Source organism: Euprymna scolopes, chromosome 11 (assembly GCF_053919585.1).
Source record: "Euprymna scolopes isolate OS-2025 chromosome 11, ASM5391958v1, whole genome shotgun sequence".
Lineage (NCBI taxonomy): Eukaryota > Metazoa > Mollusca > Cephalopoda > Sepiida > Sepiolidae > Euprymna > Euprymna scolopes.
Genome location: NC_136492.1, coordinates 2,857,701 through 2,881,500, shown reverse-complemented (window position 1 = coordinate 2,881,500; position 23,800 = coordinate 2,857,701). Strand labels below are relative to the sequence as shown.

Here is a 23,800-nt window from a genome sequence, read left to right as displayed (position 1 = left end):
GAAATTCTGTCCAAATTTCCAAGTTCTACAGAAACATTCCCGAGTTCGACAAGATGCATCTGAAGAAGGCCAAAGGTTACTGTTGTGGTGGCACCCACTCATTTACATATGTGGATAATATTACACATAAATAGCAAGACTCGGTTAGTCTGAGTGTGTGTTAACCAGAAGCCACCGAAGGCCGAGCCGAGAGCAGATATGTTTTCCAGCCAAGACTCTCTTACCTGACAACCATTATGTAAATATACTTTTTCTAATACACTTCTTATTGATCTACCTTTGTTTGTTGATTCTTCATTTGTATTGCCTTATACGTCATTTAGTTCAACCTGCAAACATAACAGTTGGCGACGAAGATGAACGTCAAACATAACAGTTACATTGACTGAAACATGCAAAATGACACTCGGAATGAGAAAAGTAGTTTGATGAATCCAAATAATACGATTGCTCTTTCAAATTCGAATTTTTTTTCATCATATTTTTATATGGTGGGATTACTTCTACTAACCTAACAACTGTCATCCATTCTTTCAATGTGACCAAACCAACAAAGTCTACTCTTCAGCACACATTTTCCCTATACTATCATGATTTAATCTCCCTCTGAGGTCATCAGAATTAATCATATCTTTAAAACTCACATTTCACATCCAGTATATCATTCTCATATCATTTCTCTTCATGCAACGCATGTCTTCAACCCTCACTTTACTTCCATACATCATCACACTGCATTGCATGAACATGCCTGATAGACTCTTCCCTCTGTCGATGGTGATAACGCTATGCTGGTAAATAATGACAGTCTTAATGAATAAAAAAAAAGCAAGTATAAAGAGTTATTTTGAATTAAAGGTCATACTTCTAGGGGTTACTGTGATTTGAGGACAATTTTCTAGGGATTGCGTCCTAAGTAGGGCATTGTGCAGCAAGATGTTTGTTCACATTACATTTAAATTTCTGCATGTTGGTACAGTCAGGGAAACATGGAACAGGGAGGGAATTCCAAGGCTGGTAGTTCAAAGAAAGAAGCTATAAGAGTAGGAAATATTCCGGCATCTGTGGAGGTCAATAATAAAGAGGTGGGATTTTGCTTATTGTTGGGTCGATTGGGGGTATTTTATAACAAAATATTTTTATACAAGAAGTTGTTTTCAGCTATTTGTACCAATGTGTTGAATTTCATCCATAATCATTGGACACAAATTAATCAAGATTCCCTGAATTTCGATTTTTTTCTTCTTAAGACTCCTTAAGCTTAAGCCATAAATTTTAAACATTTTCTAGAATCAAAATCATGTAATGGATTTTGATCAAAATTGGAATAAGGATTCTAAACATAAGATTTTCATGTTTGTAAGTGGACATAAAAATGATGCTAAACTATTGTTTGGCGAACTATTTTTACTCATCCTACTTATTCAATATACACCTAAAGAAGGTCAAAAGTTACATCGGTTTAAATGTTGTGTAGTGGAATTGGCAATAACCGAAATGGGGGAAATAAAGAGCTTACCTCGGATACGTCTGCTGTTGTGTTGCAGGCTGAGTGGAAGAGAATTTCAAGATGCTGTCCATGGGTTTTTATTGGCTTTGACCCCATGCAATTCTCGCAGAATCGCGTGTGCTCTTGCGCAATTATGCAAATATGCAATCCCCGGCCGCTATAAAGGCAGGACGCTGGGAAGCAGTCAGGCAGTGTTTTTGCAGATTGTGTGTAGGTGGTTCTGGCGGTTGGATTGTTCTTTGTGATGAACCACGAATCTGCGAGAAGCCAGTTTTCTTCTACATTTTTTTTGTCTCCTTCTTCTTCTTCCTCTACGGTCATTACAGCCAAGAAATCCCTCTCTTCCAGAGGTGGGTGGTGCAGGGCGAAACTGACTATTCCTTATCTTTGTTCCTGATTTTTGCCTACTACATTTTGCTACATGTTGTGAAAATAAGAGCCAAGATGAGAAGAGTAGTCCAAAGTAGTCCAAAGTAGTCCAAAGTAATCCAAATAATACGAAATTGTCACGTTTTGTACTTTCATTTTTTTTAAATTTGTGTTTCATAAATTTCTTGTTTTTAAATATCAAACTTGAATTCTTCTGCAGAGATGAAAATCTGATTTGTGGACTCAAAGGATGCGGTTCTAATTGGGCGATGGGTAAGTTGCTTGATTTTTTTTTTTGCACAATCACCAGCCTCTCTCCAAATTATTTAATCCATTTAAAACCTTAGAATGTGCGATATTGTTATATTCACATATTCTGTTCCGCGAACGTGAAGATGATGATGGGGAAGGGGGGGGGAAACTTGCTGGCACATGTTCCACTATTTTAAGCCAGTTCAGCCAGTTGAAATTAATGGACAGGAATTCCTTTGAATTTGAAGTTTGATTTATGTCACCGGTAAACTTTTTTGACTCCTTTTCACTCAACTTGACACAAGTAAATTGGGTTCAACTCGTATTATGTTTACCGCGCTATTGACAAACAACACAGAGTTCCTATTTTACTATGCCTCCCCACGGGACAGAGTTAGACACCAGGGTCGTTTTTTAACGTGGAGAAAAGGTACAAAAATAAAAATTGTCTCAGTCGTGAAGGATTTCTCCTCCACCGAAAGAGAACAAGAAATAGAAGTGCAGCATCTGAAGAACAGATGGTATTTATTTGCTCCCCCACCGAGCAAATTAGGCACAAGGCCAATTTTTAATGTGAGGAGTGAAGGGAGGGGGAAGGGAAAGGGGGGACCAGCTCTCGAGAGGTGGGAAATGGGAGCTGGTTAAAGGTCAGACATGTGAGGTTGCCCCCACATCTGGTCTTTGCTAGTCATAGCTTGCAGTATCTGCCGGAACAGATACTACACTTTGATCTTGACCAAAAGGCCAAGTTAAACAACACAGAGTTAACAATTCTTTGATGAATTTTCGGGTGCCTCCGATTCTTTTGAAATATTAAAAGATATTGGAAATCAGCTAAAAAATTCCAAAACAAAATAAAGAAAGACTAGCAACAAAAGTGGATGTAGGTAAAAGAACAATCCCGCTAGATTGTATAGTGAATTTTGTGGAGACAAGAGTGATCTGAGTGACATCTTCCCAGACGTCACGGCAATACTCCATCTTTGAACATATTAGACTATTACATAGGTGTTACATAGGTGTTACATACAGACTATTACATAGGTATAGGTGTTACATACTTGTGTCTAGGGGATATTAAACACACAACAAATATATAAAAAAAAAAACGAAAAAACTCAGAGTTACAAAAAAACAAGAAATATTTATTTACATAAATCAATTCAAAAACAAAAAAAAGTTATTTAACATAAAGAATAAACAAAACAATAACTTTACAAATATTAAATATGCTTTCTTTTGTACTACTAGAGATTTGAAAGCGTTTGACAAGGTCTAAGGGAGATAATCAATTTTGACTTAAGTCTAATGTTTTTATTTTAGAAGGAGGGCTGAGTAAAAGAGAATATTGAAATAATATTTCTTTTGGTTAGAGAGAAAAACAGAAATCTTTTTATTTACCTTAAGTAGTTTTTCTTAGAAGGATGCAGGTAATTGATTCTTTTAAATGGGTTCCTTTTGGCTGGAGAATTACCTAGGAATTTTGCCAGTCAGCAGTAGTTAGCGTCTTAGCTCTATAACTGAAGAGTTTACGCAAACCGCAAACTTTTATAGTTTTGGTGGATGGAACATTCTAGAATTACTCAAAATAGAATACTTTAATATTCCACATTTTAGAACATTCTGGATCTCTCCAAAAAGCACATTCTTAAATTCTATAATAATTCAATATTTTTAATAGTAATAATAATACATTTTTAATCTATATATAAAGGTAAGAATCTGTGTGTGCGTCAGAACAGTTTTCCACCTATTAACAAAAACGAAATAATTTAATTTTTAAACGGAAAAGTCAATTTGGTAGACCTTTTTGACAGTTTTTTTTAACATAAATCTAACTCACCGTTCACATTAGAAATGTCGACTTTTATAGATTTTCAGGTATGCTTACAACGAATAAACACCTCAACCTCCCTGTGCTAAGAACGGCTTTCAGAATAGACACCTCCAACCTTGTTAGCATACCCGAAAACCTATAAAAGTTGACATGTCGAACGTGAACGATGAGTTGGACATAATGTAAAAATGTACCGAATTTAAAACATAACAAAATTTAAATTTCCGTTCCATTTTTACAACAACCGTAAAACAGAGCATTCTCCACAAGTTTTACCACAGATTTTAGGGGAGGCGATTCATATCTACTTTTTTTGCTCTTGTTTATAATTTGATTTTTTGCGTGGGTGTGGAGGCACGAGAGAGGGGAGGTAAATATGACGTCCCCCCTTCCTCTTAAAAAAGGCAAGAAATAAAAATGGCCCCCTCCCCCCATCTAAAACTAAAAAAAATTTCCTTATGCAGAAAAGATTCTCCAATGGTGCCCCCCCCCCAAAAAAAAACACCAGTCTTGAAATTTGGTATATAGGGTATTCAGATATGTGGAAAACTTTTTAATCGGTTTTCATCTAGAAAAAAGGGCTGCTAAAGGGTCAAAATTGAAAAATCGGTATGTGGAGGGGGGGTCATTGGATTTTTATGTTTGTCAATGAATGTGCATGCGTGAATCATTCACGTGACAAATTACTTATGTTATTAATAAGTAGGTTTGAAAACACTTTTTAAAGATTGCACTTGACTCACTGTCTTTAGGTTTTGGTTTCGATCTTGGCTTGAGTCCTTTTCTTTTTTGCTTACAAGAAGTGAACTGTTTAGGAAAAAAAAAACATAATACTCGTATGCTATTAAACGAAAAAGTCAATTTGGTAGACCTTTTTGGCATTTTTTTTTTACATAAGTTCCACTCCCCGTTCACATTAGAAATGTCGACTTTTATAGATTTTCGGGTATGCTTACAATGAATAAACACCTCAACCTCCCTGTGTTAAGAACGGCTTTCTGTATGAATTAAAATGTAATATTTATGCATATTTTACAACCAGGCAACGCCGGGTTGTTTGCTAGTATTATTATGAGAAATTGGAATATCTTAATACTTTTATGCGGAAAAAGTCCTCCTATGACACTAGGATTGTATCAGGATTCAGCTTTTTTTTTTCCCAGTGACTTTTGTAACAGATTTGATGTCAGTCTTCTATTACAGATCTGTTGTGAAAATCAATCCTAGGAGCTTATCAAAGCATGGGGTTTCTTTAAAAAAAAGAGTGCCATTCATTTCAACTGGGGCAAAATGAGGATCTGAGTGTTGGTGGCAAAAGGAGAGTTTAAACTGGTGATTTTGTCCTCCATTGCATCATGTGATCCAAATCAGAAAAATAAATCAACAAAAACTTGATCATGATGCTCTTCAAAGTGCTGCCATAGACAAATTGTGCGATCTGCATAAATGTCAACAAATGATCGCAGAATATGATTTAGAAGATCATTAACGAAAATCAGGAAAACAGTTGAGCACAAATTAGACCAGTGGTTCCTAAACCTTTTTGCATGGTGACACATTTTTTAGCTATTATTAAATTTCCATGGCACGCCTTTCAAAAAAAAAAAAATATTTAAATGAATTAAAAATTAGTACAAACCTTGTTTTGTATAGCATGCAGTGTTCAAGCCAGGCAAAAAGAATAAAGAAAGAAAGAAAAAAGGCTGCTTCATTTACTTATAGGTTTGGCAATCTCATAAGGTAATGAGCATTCAGGACATCTAATCTGCACATGACAATAAAAAGTCTGTTGATCAGAGAAGGGCATTCCTTTCGGCAGAAGTGAGTTTTGTCAGAAATTAGTACAAACCTTATTTTGTACAGCATGCAGTGTTCACATCAGATGTGTATTGAAATTTGAAACCGATGTTAGATATTAGTAGGGCAACGTCGAAGCTGAGCTAGTCAGCAATTATTATGATTGTTATTAATATTTGTAAAATAGAATGTCATCATAATGAAATAAATATTTATATATAATGTAATCATAATGAAAGAAATATTTACAGATAAAATTATGTTAAAATGTTTGTTTGGTTTTTTTTTTGACAAAGTAATCACCATTTATCAAGGCCCAGAGGCCACTCGAGGATAATGGTTAAAGAGTGTACATTGGTCAAAAGGACAATATAGTAATCGTCAGAAGTGTAAATTTGGTAAATTGGATTACTTAAGGGGAACGTCTCATCAAGAACTTGTTTACATTGGACTTGAAGATGGCCATATTGTAGTCAGCTGGAAAGCAGGTAAACGGAAGATAGTTCCACAGGTGTGCAGTTCTTAGAAAGAAACTTTGTTCATGGAATCTATGTTTAGGTTTAGGCACAGAACAGAATGTTAGAACATAATCACACTCAAGATGAGAACTGTAATCCGATGAATCCAAATAATGAGTTCTCAGCGGTAGTTTAACTATTGAACTTTATAATTTTTTCAGTTTGAAGACAATCATAGTATCATTAATCTCTAAACGAATTAAAATTTACAATAACTTTTTTTTTAATCATCTACATCATAATTCAAGTCATAAACAGTTAACTGATTCTATGTGATATTACAGTCAGTATGTCAGCAGTTGATCCTGCAGGAAGAAATCCATATTGCTATCAATGAGTAAATTAGTTTTGTTGAGATGGTATTGTTTCATTGTAGGTTACTATGGCGACCAACATCACTTGTTGGAAGAATCTTTGAAGATGATTCGGAAAGAAAGTGAACGATGTGAATATTTTTCTGGGGTCGTTCTTCTTCATAGCATCTCGGGCGGAACAGGAGCTGGTAAGTCAGTCATTTTAAATGGGAAATATTAAACGCTAGCATTTTGTGTTCACTTATTTCTTTCTTGTTTTATTTATTTTTTTTTTGCTTTTGTTTGCCTCAAAAAAGGCATATTGAAATGGAAGTGTAAGGAACTACTTTGATATAGCCAGATTTACAGAGCACTAACCTAGGTGGGGAGTTGGGCAGCGTAAAAACGTCTGAATATACAAAGTTTTTAAAATAAGAAGTCAGAGTTGGAATTTTTGGAATCCTACGTGTTGGAGTCAAATCTTGTGTTTGTTTTAGAGGCGCAAAACTTTAAATTAAAGGAAATATGGATGGACAAATATATTGAGGACATTGCAATAGGTGCTGCAAAAAGTTAGGATCTCTTTATTGTGCTAGAAAACTACTCACACCTGAGAGTATCCTGTACCTGTACAAGGCCACCATTCACCCATGCATGGAGTATTGTTGCCACATATCAACTGGTACATCTTAACACTAGTCTCTCCCTCTTGGTTAGGGTCCGAAAAAGGATCTCCAATCTAATAGGTCCCACTTTGTCAGCTAGACTCCAACCCCTGTCCCATCACCGTATGTCGTATTTTAATGGAATGTGCTCTGATGAACTCACTGCACTTGTGCCCCCTTAACGTACATATCCCAGACAAACCCGCTTAGCAGCAAAATCACACCCTTTCACTTTTGAGGTCCCTAAATGCTAGAAAGCTTTCTACTCTAATAGTTTCTTCCCCAGAACAGCTAGACTTTGGAATTCCCTTCCTGCTACCTGCTTCCCTAATTGTACTGATATGCAGAAGTTTAAATGTAGTGTAAACCAACATCTTAATCTTTCCTAGGCATGGTCCCAATTAGTAGCCCCTTACGTCCAAGTGGCAACATGCCTTGTTTGGGGTAAAGGTGAGTATAAAAAAAAAGAGAAAGAAAAAAGAAAAGAAAAAAAAACTTGAAATAAATAAATCACAGAAAAATATTTTTATAATACCAATTTTTATAATACCAATTTTTATAATACCAATTTTTATAATACCAATTTTTATAATACCAATTTTTATAATACCAATATTTATAATACCAATATTTATAATACCAATTTTTATAATACCAATTTTTATAATACCAATTTTTATAATACCAATATTTATAATACCAATATTTATAATACCAATTTTTATAATACCAATTTTTATAATACAAATTTTTATAATACCAATATTTATAATACCAATATTTATTATACCAATATTTATAATACCAATATTTATAATACCAATATTTATAATACCAATATTTATAATACCAATTTTTATAATACCAATTTTTATAATACCAATATTTATTATACCAATATTTATAATACCAATTTTTATAATACCAATATTTATAATACCAATTTTTATTATACCAATTTTTATTATACCAATATTTATTATACCAATATTTATAATACCAATATTTATTATACCAATATTTATAATACCAATATTTATAATACCAATATTTATAATACCAATTTTTATAATACCAATATTTATAATACCAATTTTTATAATACCAATATTTATAATACTAATATTTATAATACCAATTTTTATTATACCAATATTTATAATACCAATATTTATAATACCAATATTTATAATACCAATATTTATAATACCAATATTTATAATACCAATATTTATAATACCAATATTTATAATACCAATTTTTATAATACCAATATTTATTATACCAATATTTATAATACCAATATTTATTATACCAATTTTTATTATACCAATATTTATAATACCAATATTTATAATACCAATATTTGTAATACCAATATTTATAATACCAATATTTATAATACCAATATTTATAATACCAATATTTATTATACCAATATTTATAATACCAATATTTATAATACCAATTTTTATTATACCAATATTTATAATACCAATATTTATAATACCAATTTTTATAATACCAATAGTTATAATACCAATATTTATAATACCAATATTTATAATACCAATTTTTATAATACCAATATTTATAATACCAATATTTATTATACCAATATTTATAATACCAATATTTATAATACCAATATTTATTATACCAATATTTATAATACCAATAGTTATAATACCAATATTTATAATACCAATATTTATAATACCAATATTTATAATACCAATATTTATAATACCAATTTTTATAATACCAATATTTATAATACCAATTTTTATAATACCAATATTTATAATACCAATTTTTATAATACCAATTTTTATTATACCAATATTTATAATACCAATATTTATAATATCAATATTTATTATACCAATATTTATAATACCAATATTTATAATACCAATATTTATAATACCAATATTTATAATACCAATATTTATTATACCAATATTTATAATACCAATATTTATAATACCAATTTTTATAATACCAATTTTTATTATACCAATATTTATAATACCAATTTTTATTATACCAATATTTATAATACCAATATTTATAATACCAATATTTATAATACCAATATTTATTATCCCAATATTTATAATACCAATTTTTATAATACCAATATTTATAATACCAATATTTATTATACCAATATTTATAATACCAATATTTATAATACCAATATTTATAATACCAATATTTATTATACTAATATTTATAATACCAATATTTATAATACCAATTTTTATAATACCAATATTTATAATACCAATTTTTATAATACCAATATTTATAATACCAATTTTTATAATACCAATATTTATAATACCAATTTTTATAATACCAATATTCATAATACCAATATTTATTATACCAATATTTATAATACTAATATTGATAATACCAATATTTATAATACCAATTTTTATTATACCAATATTTATAATACCAATTTTTATAATACCAATATTTATAATACCAATTTTTATAATACCAATATTTATAATACCAATTTTTATTATACCAATATTTATTATACCAATATTTATAATACCAATATTTATAATACCAATTTTTATAATACCAATATTTATAATACCAATTTTTATTATACCAATATTTATAATACCAATATTTATAATACCAATATTTATAATACCAATATTTATAGCACCAATATTTATAATACCAATATTTATAATACCAATATTTATAATACCAATATTTATAATACCAATATTTATAATACCAATATTTATAATACCAATTTTTATAATACCAATTTTTATAATACCAATATTTATTATACCAATATTTATAATACCAATTTTTATTATACCAATATTTATAATACCAATATTTATAATACCAATATTTATAATACAAATTTTTATTATACCAATATTTATAATACCAATATTTATTATACCAATATTTATAATACCAATTTTTATAATACCAATTTTTATAATACCAATATTTATTATACCAATATTTATAATACCAATATTTATAATACCAATTTTTATAATACCAATATTTATAATACCAATTTTTATTATACCAATTTTTATTATACCAATATTTATTATACCAATATTTATAATACCAATATTTATAATACCAATTTTTATTATACCAATATTTATAATACCAATATTTATAATACCAATTTTTATAATACCAATAGTTATAATACCAATATTTATAATACCAATATTTATAATACCAATTTTTATAATACCAATATTTATAATACCAATATTTATTATACCAATATTTATAATACCAATATTTATAATACCAATATTTATTATACCAATATTTATAATACCAATAGTTATAATACCAATATTTATAATACCAATATTTATAATACCAATATTTATAATACCAATATTTATAATACCAATTTTTATAATACCAATATTTATAATACCAATTTTTATAATACCAATATTTATAATACCAATTTTTATAATACCAATTTTTATTATACCAATATTTATAATACCAATATTTATAATATCAATATTTATTATACCAATATTTATAATACCAATATTTATAATACCAATATTTATAATACCAATATTTATAATACCAATATTTATTATACCAATATTTATAATACCAATATTTATAATACCAATTTTTATAATACCAATTTTTATTATACCAATATTTATAATACCAATTTTTATTATACCAATATTTATAATACCAATATTTATAATACCAATATTTATAATACCAATATTTATTATCCCAATATTTATAATACCAATTTTTATAATACCAATATTTATAATACCAATATTTATTATACCAATATTTATAATACCAATATTTATAATACCAATATTTATAATACCAATATTTATTATACTAATATTTATAATACCAATATTTATAATACCAATTTTTATAATACCAATATTTATAATACCAATTTTTATAATACCAATATTTATAATACCAATTTTTATAATACCAATATTTATAATACCAATTTTTATAATACCAATATTCATAATACCAATATTTATTATACCAATATTTATAATACTAATATTGATAATACCAATATTTATAATACCAATTTTTATTATACCAATATTTATAATACCAATTTTTATAATACCAATATTTATAATACCAATTTTTATAATACCAATATTTATAATACCAATTTTTATTATACCAATATTTATTATACCAATATTTATAATACCAATATTTATAATACCAATTTTTATAATACCAATATTTATAATACCAATTTTTATTATACCAATATTTATAATACCAATATTTATAATACCAATATTTATAATACCAATATTTATAGCACCAATATTTATAATACCAATATTTATAATACCAATATTTATAATACCAATATTTATAATACCAATATTTATAATACCAATATTTATAATACCAATTTTTATAATACCAATTTTTATAATACCAATATTTATTATACCAATATTTATAATACCAATTTTTATTATACCAATATTTATAATACCAATATTTATAATACCAATATTTATAATACAAATTTTTATTATACCAATATTTATAATACCAATATTTATTATACCAATATTTATAATACCAATTTTTATAATACCAATTTTTATAATACCAATATTTATTATACCAATATTTATAATACCAATATTTATAATACCAATTTTTATAATACCAATATTTATAATACCAATTTTTATTATACCAATTTTTATTATACCAATATTTATTATACCAATATTTATAATACCAATATTTATTATACCAATATTTATAATACCAATATTTATAATACCAATATTTATAATACCAATATTTATAATACCAATATTTATAATACCAATTTTTATAATACCAATATTTATAATACCAATTTTTATAATACCAATATTTATAATACCAATATTTATAATACCAATTTTTATAATACCAATATTTATAATACCAATATTTATAATACCAATATTTATAATACCAATATTTATAATACCAATATTTATAATACCAATATTTATAATACCAATATTTATAATACCAAATTTTATTATACCAATATTTATAATACCAATATTTATTATACCAATATTTATAATACCAATTTTTTTAATACCAATTTTTATAATACCAATTTTTATAATACCAATTTTTATAATACCAATTTTTATAATACCAATTTTTATAATACCAATATTTATTATACCAATATTTATAATACCAATTTTTATTATACCAATTTTTATAATACCAATATTTATAATATCAATATTTATAACACCAATATTTATAATACCAATATTTATAATACCAATATTTATAATACCAATATTTATAACACCAATATTTATAATACCAATATTTATAATACCAATATTTATAACACCAATATTTATAACACCAATTTTTATAATACCAATATTTATAATACCAATATTTATAATACCAATATTTATAATACCAATTTTTATAATACCAATTTTTAAAATACCAATATTTATACTATCAATATTTATAATACCAATTTTTATAATACCAATTTTTATAATACCAATATTTATTATACCAATATTTATAATACCAATTTTTATTATACCAATATTTATAATACCAATTTTTATAATACCAATTTTTATAATACCAATTTTTATAATACCAATTTTTATAATACTAATATTTATAATATCAATATTTATAATACCAATATTTATAATACCAATATTTATAATACCAATTTTTATAATACCAATATTTATAATACCAATTTTTATAATACCAATATTTATAATACCAATTTTTATAATACCAATATTTATAATACCAATATTTATAATACCAATTTTTATAATACCAATTTTTATTATACCAATATTTATAATACCAATTTTTATAATACCAATATTTATAATACCAATATTTATAATACCAATATTTATAATACCAATATTTATAATACCAATATTTATAATACCAATTTTTATTATACCAATATTTATTATACCAATATTTATAATACCAATTTTTATTATACCAATATTTATAATACCAATTTTTATAATACCAATATTTATAATACCAATATTTATAATACCAATATTTATAATACCAATATTTATAATATCAATATTTATAATACCAATTTTTATTATACCAATATTTATTATACCAATATTTATAATACCAATATTTATAATACCAATTTTTATAACACCAATATTTATAATACCAATTTTTATAATACCAATATTTATAATACCAATTTTTATTATACCAATTTTTATTATACCAATATTTATTATACCAATTTTTATAATACCAATATTTATAACACCAATATGTAGTTTATTCCAAAGATTAATTTTTGGCATTTTTATCTGAAATATAATTTCAGCCATATGGCCTCAATGTCTTGCGCATATATGGCATAATCTAGAGGTCCAATTTTCACAAAATCTATGCATTAAATTAGGTTGTATTTCAGCAATAATGCATCGAATGGTGTCTCCCAAGTGGTCTATTGTGTCTAGTTTATCAGCGTAGACTTGGGACTTCAAAGAAGATAATCTAATAGGGTTAAATCAAACAAACGAGGAGGTTATTTGTTCATCAGATGTTTCAGTAAATGCATCGTATCGCATACTGTGTGACATGTGTCTCTGTCTTGCTGAAACCACATGATGAATTGCCAAACCAAGCTGAACTGAAAATAACAATTGCCAAATCTGCAATTAAATAAAATAAAGTTGTCAATTTAAAGTTTGCTGCCTCTAAAAAAAAAAGATGGTGTTACTAGTATTGACTTAATGTTTTGTAGTTGATAATGTCGTTATTAATTTATGAAAAGATTTCTCCCAGAGTTTTTATTTTCAGCTCATGAATAGCAATAGAATAATGGAAATGACTACACCGACTGACGGGGATGTCGCCACAAATAGTATAATTGGGACCGAATGTCAAACTGTTTGATAGCAGAGGGGTTTGTATATTATCTACATATATATGTATATCTATATATCTATAAAAGTGAAATTATCTGTGTGTGTGTGTGTGTACATTTCCCTACCAAACAACTCTGTCAATTTTCAGTCTACAGACTCGAGTTTTGAAATAAGGGGTATTGAGATTTGGGAAAATCTTTTTAATCGGTATTCGGCCAGAAATTTGGTTGTCCAGTAGTCAAAGTTCAACGATTTGACCATTGAAAACTCTACCAAACTCCTCCACCAATTTTGGGTATAAACACTTGAAATTTTAGATGTAGGTTACTTGGACATGGATCAAACTTTATAATTTGATTTGAGCCCAAAACAATAAATGTTAAGGGATCAAAATTGGGGTCAAAGTTTTAAAAACTTTGACCTCTGTGGTCTCTACCAAATTACTCAGCCAATTTTTTGGTCTAAACATTTGAAATTTTACATAAAGTGTATTCAGACATAGGGAAAGCTTTGGCTGCCAAAGGGTCAAAGTTCAAAAGATTTGACCTTTGCGGTCTCTACTAAACTCCTCCAGCAATTTTGGGTCTAAACACTTAAAATTTTATATGTAGGTTACCTGGACATGAGTCAAACTTTTTAATATATATATATACATATGCACATAAAGTTATGAACAGTATATAGGGCCTGAGCAAAGCCGGGCTGAACTGCTAGTATATATATATATATATATATATATATATATATAGGATGATCCAAAAGTAACTCCCTATTCTAAAATAACTAATTTATTAAAATGCTGTAATATGTTTCTGAATTTTTATGTTAATTAATGTGTTGTAATTAAATTTATGTTTTTTTTTTTTTTTTTTTTGTTTTTTTAGATCTGTTATATGAATTTAGTTTTTAATCTTGAAGGGAGAATACATGAAGTTATTAATTCCATCCCGCAAGAGTTTCTTGTGAAATCAGTTGATGCGGTTTATGGTCGACTTGAAAAGCTGGTGCCGAATGGTGGTGCCCATATATTGAATTTGAAATAAAAGTTCATGTATATACTTTCTTCTCATATTCATTAATTGGAGAAATTATACTTAAAAAAATATAGTTATAGTTATTTTGTTATATAGTTATATTATTATTAGTAGTAGTAAGTGAGATGAGAGTCTTAGGGAGTTCATGTTGTTGGAAGAGATGCTAGTTATTATATATATATTCATTGTGAGTGTTCATATTGTTGAGATGTTCATATTGTAAGAGATGGGATCATTAACATGTGTATATAAAGAGTGAGAGAGTGTACATATAATTAAACTTTGAGAGGTGATTCGCTATCTAGATAGACAGACCAATAATTGGTTTGCATTTATGCCGATGGATTGACAGGTTGGCATTTATGCTTTGACAGTTCGAATGAACGGGAGTGTTTGTATAACATAAATAGACACATTTACTTTCTAACACATATTTTTTAGATGATGAATTTCAAATAGTTTTTACACATAAATAGACAATACCTTTTTCATGTAATGATGGACACAGGAGACGGCAGTTATAAAAACACATTGAACATTTACTCTTCCCTGACCGGTTGGGGGCTTTGCGTCCAAGAATTCAAAGCTTCACATATTAAGTTTCAAAGTGACCATCTCGCTTCTTAGATGTTCGAATTCCAAACTCCAGACTATCGTCTGTCGTTCTCAAACTCCCTCTGAGTTTCTCACTAACTAACTAACTCTCACTTCCTATATTGAGAAATCCATGCATGTCCGGCCAACGTGACTACAATTCACGTGCCATCAACATGCGTGACCTGCACGTTTCCGAACATTCTGATTCCCAATAACCTATTTTTCTTTTGTTGTTTTCACAAAGGAATTCAACCTACGTATCTAATTCATTTAACCCATATTTTATTATCCACATTCTTTCTAACAATTGAATAGTTTATTTATTATTTCATCAGTTTACTGGACATTCCATTTAAACCTATTGTTTTTTAAAACTTATATCCAGGGTTCGATTTCTGCTTTCTCTCATTTTATTTTCATTTTAACTAATCTCTCTATTTTTATACTTACATGAAAAGGGGACAGCCCTTATCACGTAACAATTTTAGAATAGGGAGTTACTTTCGGATCACCCTGTATATATTCATGTACATATATATGTGTGTATATATATCTGGGTTATATTATATGCGAGTATATATATATATATATATATATATATATATATATATATATATATATATATATATATATTATGTATCATCTAGTTGATTTGTCTAGTGTGTTTTTTACATTTATATAACAGTTCTAACATGAAACGATTGATGTGGACGAATCGAAACAGTTGCAGACAAAACAGTAAGCACAACACATACCTGGTTTTTATATAAAAGATTTATTCTCTCGATTCCAGCCGGCATCTTCAGGGATTAAAATCTACTTTTTTTTTTTTTTTACACAGGCATCACGACATTATCAAGGCCAAGAGGCCACTCAAGGATAAGTGTTAAAGAGTGTACAGTAGAAATTGGTCAATATAGTAATCATTAGTAATGAAAATTCAGTAAATATGATAACTTATATGGAACGGCTCATCAAGAACTTATTTACCTTAGACTTGAAGACAACCATATTGTAGTCAGCCGGAAAGCAGGAAAACGGAAGACAATTCCACAGGCGTGCAGTTCTAAGAAAGAAGCTTTGTTCATGGAATCTACGTTTAGGTTTAGGCACAGATAAAGAGTGGGGGGAATTATTGATAGTGTTTTCTGCTAGACGAGTGTTTCTTGTGAAAGTTTGGCGAGGGGGGACCATAGACTGAAGCTCAGTTGACCACTTTCCATGAAAATAAAAATACAGCAGAGACAAACTCGCAACATCTCTTCTGTGAGATAGAGGTTGCAGGGAAGAGAAAAGGACATCTCTCACGAGGCTACGAAGTCTATTTTGAACTCTATCAAGGCAGGACAAGTCCTTTCTAGCAGCTCCTGCCCAGATGTGGCAACAGTATTCCATCCTTGGACGTACCTGGCTCTTATATAGAGAATTGCATCAGCAGTGAGATATCTACTGGATCGATAGAAAGATCCCACCATTTTCCCAGCGGCCTTGGCAACAGATTTGATGTACGTGTTCCATTTAAGATCAGGAGTAATGGTCAAGCCCAGAAGCTTGTCAAAACTTGAGGCCTCCTGAAGACAAGAGCCATTGATTTCAGTTGATGCCAGATGTGGATCAGAATGTTGATGATGTATAGAGAGAAGCTTTGTTTTAGATGCATTAAAAGTAACCAGCCACTCCTTTCCCCAATGTACCACATGGTCAAGATCAGAGGAGAGAGAATCGGAGAGAACTTGGTCGTTTACTGTCTTAGATGTGCTACCATAAATGGTAGTGTCATCAGCATAAATGTCTACAAATGATGTAAGGATGTGATTTGGAAGATCATTAATGTAGATCAGGAAAAGAGTTGAGCCAGGATGAACCCCTGAGGGACACCGGCATTAATATTGTGAGCTTCTGATTTCTGCCCATCAACTACAACTCTTATGAACCTATCAGAAAGAAATGATTTAATAATTGAGAAGACATTTCCAGCTATACCATAGCTAGAGATCTTGTGAAGTAAACCTTTATGCCATACCCTATCAAAGGCCTTTGATATGTCAAGAGCAGTTGCCTTAGAAACTTAACTGTACGTATCATCATGTCAGCATCATATGTCCAAAACCCCAACGCTGACGTAAATCTAAATCTAATCATTTCGTTTACGTTAACGAAAATTTCTGCAGAACTTTTGTTTTCCAAGTTAACATCCTTCGTAGCCTTTTTATTTCCCCCTGTCACATTTTTCCAATTTAACTTTTTATTTTTCTAATCATAATAATTGATCCAGTGACCTGCCGTCGCTCAGATCAATTTATAAGTTTTGACCCTTGGCGCTGCCTGCCACAGTTAACACAGATACTATGCTGTGATCACAATCAAAGGGTCACGACATTCCAAAACGAGAAGCATTAGATGTACAGTGAACAAATAGCAATACGTGCTGTTGGGGGCGGGGGGGGGGCGAGGGGGGGGGTCTCTCTTCTGCGGAAGAAGGATTTTCATATAATGAGCTGAGAACACATATCCACTAAGGTAGAGTACTGTTATCACATCTGGGGAAGCGCAGCTTAGAGCAGCCTTTCCTGCCTCGACAGAGTTAAAAACCGACTTTGAAATCTAGTGGGCAATGTCCTTTTCTCCTTTTCACAGTAAAATCTTTGCTAGTCTTTCTCTACTCTATTATTATTATTGGTCTCCCCCCACCCCCACCCTGACAAAGAAGGGATTGGACCTAGTAATTCACTCGTTCCTCTGATCATTTGTTTGCACTTTTCTCAATAATCATGCGTTGTAAGTGCTCAACTGAGCTTCAATCTATACTCCCTCTCCTCCATAAAGCATTCACAACAAAAACTTGTCTAGCTACAACCACTGTAAATATTTTTCTTACTCTCAATTCCTCTCTAAAATTAAACAAAATTTCCCTGAGCAAACTTTCTTTCTTAGAACTGCCCATCTGTCGAACCTAATATTTTGAGGCTGCTTCCTAGCTAACTGCAACATGATCGTTTTCAACTCTAATATAAACAAATTCTTGTTGAGCTGCTCTTTCAAACAATCAAATTTTGCCCAATCACCACCATCATTACCAATCATCACGGTGTTGTCGCACCATCCACCAGACAGTCATGTGACCCTTATCTTCAAGTGGCTTTTGGGTCTTGATAAGTGGTGACTCCTTAGTAGACTATCAGATCACTAGTGTTGTGGACAACTTTTGATGGACACAGGAGTTTAACCGAATGCATGGTTGTTTTTTTATACAGCTTTGTATTTTTGTTTTTCCACAGGGTTTGGATCCCGTTTAGTGAAAGCTCTCCGAACAGAATTCCCTCTTCAATACATTTTATCATGCGCCATTTTACCATATTCCAGTGGAGAGAGCCCATTGCAGAACTATAACAATTTGCTGACCATTTCCAGTCTCCAAAAGTAAGAACTGAACATTTTCGATTTTGAGAGGAGAGAGCGTCACTTGTATTGTCTTTTAGACTATGTTTACATTTTCACCCCAAACAAGGCACATTGCCACTTTGGTGTAAGGGGCTACTATCAGGGGCAGCAACTACTGGGGCACTATGTAGGGATTTGGGCAGCAAGATGTCGGTTTACGTTGCACTTGAACTTCTGCATGTCAGTACAGTTAGGGAAGCAGGAACCTGGAATGGAATTCCAGAGTCTAGCGGTTCTGGGGAAGAAACTACTGGAGTAGGCAGATCTTTTACATCTAGGGATCTCTACTGTGTGGGGGTAGGATTTAGCTGCCTGTCGGGTTTGTCGAGGGTGTCTACGTCGTGGGGGCACAAGTGTCTGCAGTTCGTCAGAGCATCCACCATTAAAATACTAGTAGAACAGGCAGAGGGATGCAACTTTTCGTCGATGGGAGAGAGGCTGAAGCTTAGATGCCAGTTCAGGGCCTATCAGATTGGCGACTCTTTTTTGAACCTTGAAAGATGACAGGGTTCGTACAGATTTGAAAAGTCCTTTAATTTTGACTTTTGCCTTGAAAGGGCCTTATTTCTATTATTACTTTAAAAAATCCTCAAAAATATAGAAAATGTCTCAAACATGTTTAAAAAGGTCTTGGAAATTGTATTCTTTATGTCCAGTAAAAAAATTGAAATGAATACTGTTAAATAATTTTTTAAGTATTAATAAAAATACCATTAAAATATTTGTTTAAATATTGAAAATAAAATTCAAATACATTGTTTTGAAATTGCATAGTATTGTGGATACGAGAGTTATGCCCCTTTATCACAAGACAACCTGAGATAGTTTTTGTGATAATGGGACATAACTCCATTTTTTTTTTCAACCTAGTTAGCCGACCTAGTTTTCAATTATCAACAAGTTTTTTTTCTCGAGAGGGGGTAGTGTCGGTTGCGATAAAAAAAAAAATTACCCCTAAAAAAAAAATTTTATTATCTGCAGACAGGACTCTCCAATGGCAAATTCTTCTTTTTTACCACTTTTTCAAATCGCTGTGGATTGTAAAACAAACCCCAACTTTTGTTTTGGAAACTTGAATTTTGTCTGGAGAAGGCCTTTAAAAACTTGCAAAAGTCCTTGAAAATTGACATTGAAAATCTGTACGAACCCTGGATGAAGTATATGATGAGAAGATTGAAGATTTGCGTTATTTGAATCATTTGGGCTACTATTCTCATCTTGAGTGTTATTTGCACAATGTTTTGGCCGATGTAACCTCCGACCTTCTTCAGGTGTATCTTATTGAACTCTGGAATCTTTCTGTTAGAACGCAGGACTCTGCACAAAATTTTGAACAGAACCCTTCATTTAATCTGAAACGTTGTGCAATAACACTCAAGATGAAAACACTAGTTTGAAGAATCCAAATAATATGCATTATCAACCCTCATCTCAAAAATTCAGAAACATTATTGAAAAATGATTAAAATGCCTCGACCATAGAAGTTGTTTATCCTCGAAATCGTCTACAAACATAAATCGTTGTGTTGTGCAATGTATGTTTAATTAGAATTAGCCTCATCAGATACAAATTTATTGTGTTACTAGCTGGAAACCCAGCATTGCCCGGTCGTACAATACACTTAAACATGATATTTGAATTTATGCAGATTGCGTATGTATTATTATAGAATCAATTCTTGATTGATTATTTTACGAGGAATAATTTGCCCGGTGGACTAATTCGCAAAACAAATGAAAAATAATAATGATAATGCCGTTCATCAAATTTTGTCTCTGTTTGTTTACAAGATCACGTCAGCTAATAGTTGGGCTTGACGATGAATGCCCTGGAAAAGTCATTTCTGATTAAAATTTAGTTTATGCAAACAAAGAATGATTTGCTGTGATTTTTAATGTTACCTCTTCTTTTATCGTAAATTGAATTCATTAATAAGAAAATTTTTTAAATAAAATGGTGAGGTACGCCTGGGCTTGAACAGGGGATCATTCGATCCATAGTCGAATGATTTTTCTACTAAGTTATATCTCCAATTATAATAAATCTATTTTGTTTTTATTTAAGAAGAAATGATTTGCTGAAATTTTATTATCTCCCTTGGTTGTAAAATAGTCCCCTTTAAAAATTCTTCTTTTTTATCTATTAGAGAAAAAAGTTATTTTTAAGGTCGGATTTTTACGATTTTCGATACTTATCGGATGAGTTTCTGTACAGAACATATCTAAAAACACTGCCAGACATAAATTAGCTTTGGTAAAATTTGCAAAATATAGGCTCAGCCATTTCGGAACCTATGAGGAAGGAACTCACACACAGTCACACGAACTCACACACAGTCACACATACACATACTCACTCACACTCACACACAGTCACACACTCACTCACACACAGTCACACACTCACTCACACACACACACTCACACATACACACAGTCACACACACTCACACTCACACACAGTCACTCACTCACACACACACACAGTCACACACACACTCACACACACACACACTCACACACACACAGTCACACACACACACACACACAAACTTATATGTAATAGTAAAGATTCTAAAATGTTACTGGTTTCATACAAAATGTTATTAATTTTTGTTGGGTTTTAATAAAATAATTAAATAATAAAAAATTAAATAATAGCCTCGAGTATTTAAAATTTTTTAGATTGATTTTGGAATGTATTATTTTATGTGATTTACCAAAATTTGTGTTAAGTTAGAGGAAAGCAATTATGTTTTTGTATATGTTAGTAAATTAAGCTACAGTTTATGAGATGCATGGTTAAGCTGTAGGATAGTGTAATGGCTGTAAGACCAATGCATCTATAACCTTTATTATCATTATGGGAATTACATTCTCCCAATAGGTATTTTTAACTTATAAATCGATTTGAATTTGGGACACCCATGGTGTCAGTCCGTGTCGTTAACCACTAAACCACCATTACTTCCCATAAATAACATTGATCCCTTTTAAGGGTTAGAGAGGAGTTGATTTTTTTACTACAAGATTTTTGAAGATTAAATTTCTTATCGTAAATGATGAGTTTCATTGTATTAATTGAGGATGTGTATTCACGTATGATATTTTTTTAAAGCTTTTACATTTTTGCAGACACCATTTATTGAAGGACTAGCAAGGAGACTCGACGTTGTTCGGGATTAAATGAGGGTCAACAAATTTTCAGCCCTCTCAGATTTTTATTGTCATCGAAGTGAAATCCCCCATTTTTTCAATCAAATCGATTGATTGCCTGCTCTAATTGGGGACCCATCACGGTGCACTGGGAGGAAGCTTTACATTACTCCTGCGATGACTTAGTCCACATGACATTATAGTCTACATTGCACTGTAGAGAATCTACTGTTGATTTTATAAAATTATCTCGAAATAATGGCTTCACTTAAAGTTTAAAATGCAAAAGTCAAGTATTATGGTTCAATTGTGCTCTGAACAAAAACATTAATTTTGAATGCGCCCCTGTCATATCAAAGAACCTACTGTTGATTTTATAAAATTATTTTTACATAATCATTTGAATTAAAGTTAAACGTAAAAAAGTCAAGTATCATGGTTTAATTGTGCTCTAAAAAGAAATATTCATTTCCAATGCACCCCTGTCTTATAAAAGAATCTGCAGTTGATTTTATCGACTGGACCTTTCTGCTTGTGTTATGATAAAACTTCTCAAATGCACTTGTGATGTTAGGTTGTATAAAAGTGTTAACTTTGGTCAAAGTCGGACTTCAATCTTTAATCAGATTTTTTTCGATGATTGATTTTTGATATTTATCAGACGCATTGTGATACAAAACTTACATAAGAAAACTCCCAGACACATCAATTACCTTTGTGTGAAATTTCATAAAATTGTCCCAGCCGTTTCTGAGTCCATAGGGAATATACTCGCATGCACACACACACACACACACACACACACACACACACACACACACACACACACACAGTTCTTTTTATATAATAGTAGATAGATAGATACACGTGTGGGTGTGCAAAAAGTGGAACGGGTTACAAAAAAACAAAGACACTGTTATATAGCATATTTCATAGAAGTTTTTTGTTATGTTCAACTTTTATTTTAACGTTACTCTTCTTAGGAGTCATTTTTTTTTTTTACTAATGCGTCACCATTTATGAAGACCAAAAGCCACTTGAGGATGATGGTTAACGAGATGGATGGATTGTCAGTTGAATGATGAAGAATATAACAAGAGGATTGAGAATGATAAATGAAACAAAGTTTTATTACTTTCGGCAACGGTTCATGAAAAGTATTTGGTAGATTTGAAGACGACCATGTTGTAGCCTGCAAGGAAGCAGTTTGTCATTTGCATTTATTTATTTTTATTTTATTTATTTGTAGACTGTTATCCTCATCTTTATGATTGTTGTTTCACAACGTTTCGGCCAACTATTCCTCTGGCCTTTGTCAGGTCGTTAACTGTGACGGGAT

General features: G+C 30.0%; 1 protein-coding gene across 4 annotated transcripts in view; it reads left to right on the top strand.

The window, feature by feature from the left end:
• LOC145287726 (tubulin delta chain-like) overlaps positions 1-23,800 on the top strand; it is a 127,442-nt gene that overhangs the window by 64,429 nt on the left and 39,213 nt on the right. For all 4 annotated transcript variants that reach the window (XM_080135482.1, XM_080135483.1, XM_080135484.1 and 1 more), the window contains exons 3-5: positions 2,100-2,152; positions 6,660-6,785; positions 19,143-19,284. In XM_080135482.1, the coding sequence (XP_079991608.1) occupies positions 2,100-2,152; positions 6,660-6,785; positions 19,143-19,284 (321 nt within the window). The remainder of the gene's footprint in view (positions 1-2,099; positions 2,153-6,659; positions 6,786-19,142; positions 19,285-23,800) is intronic.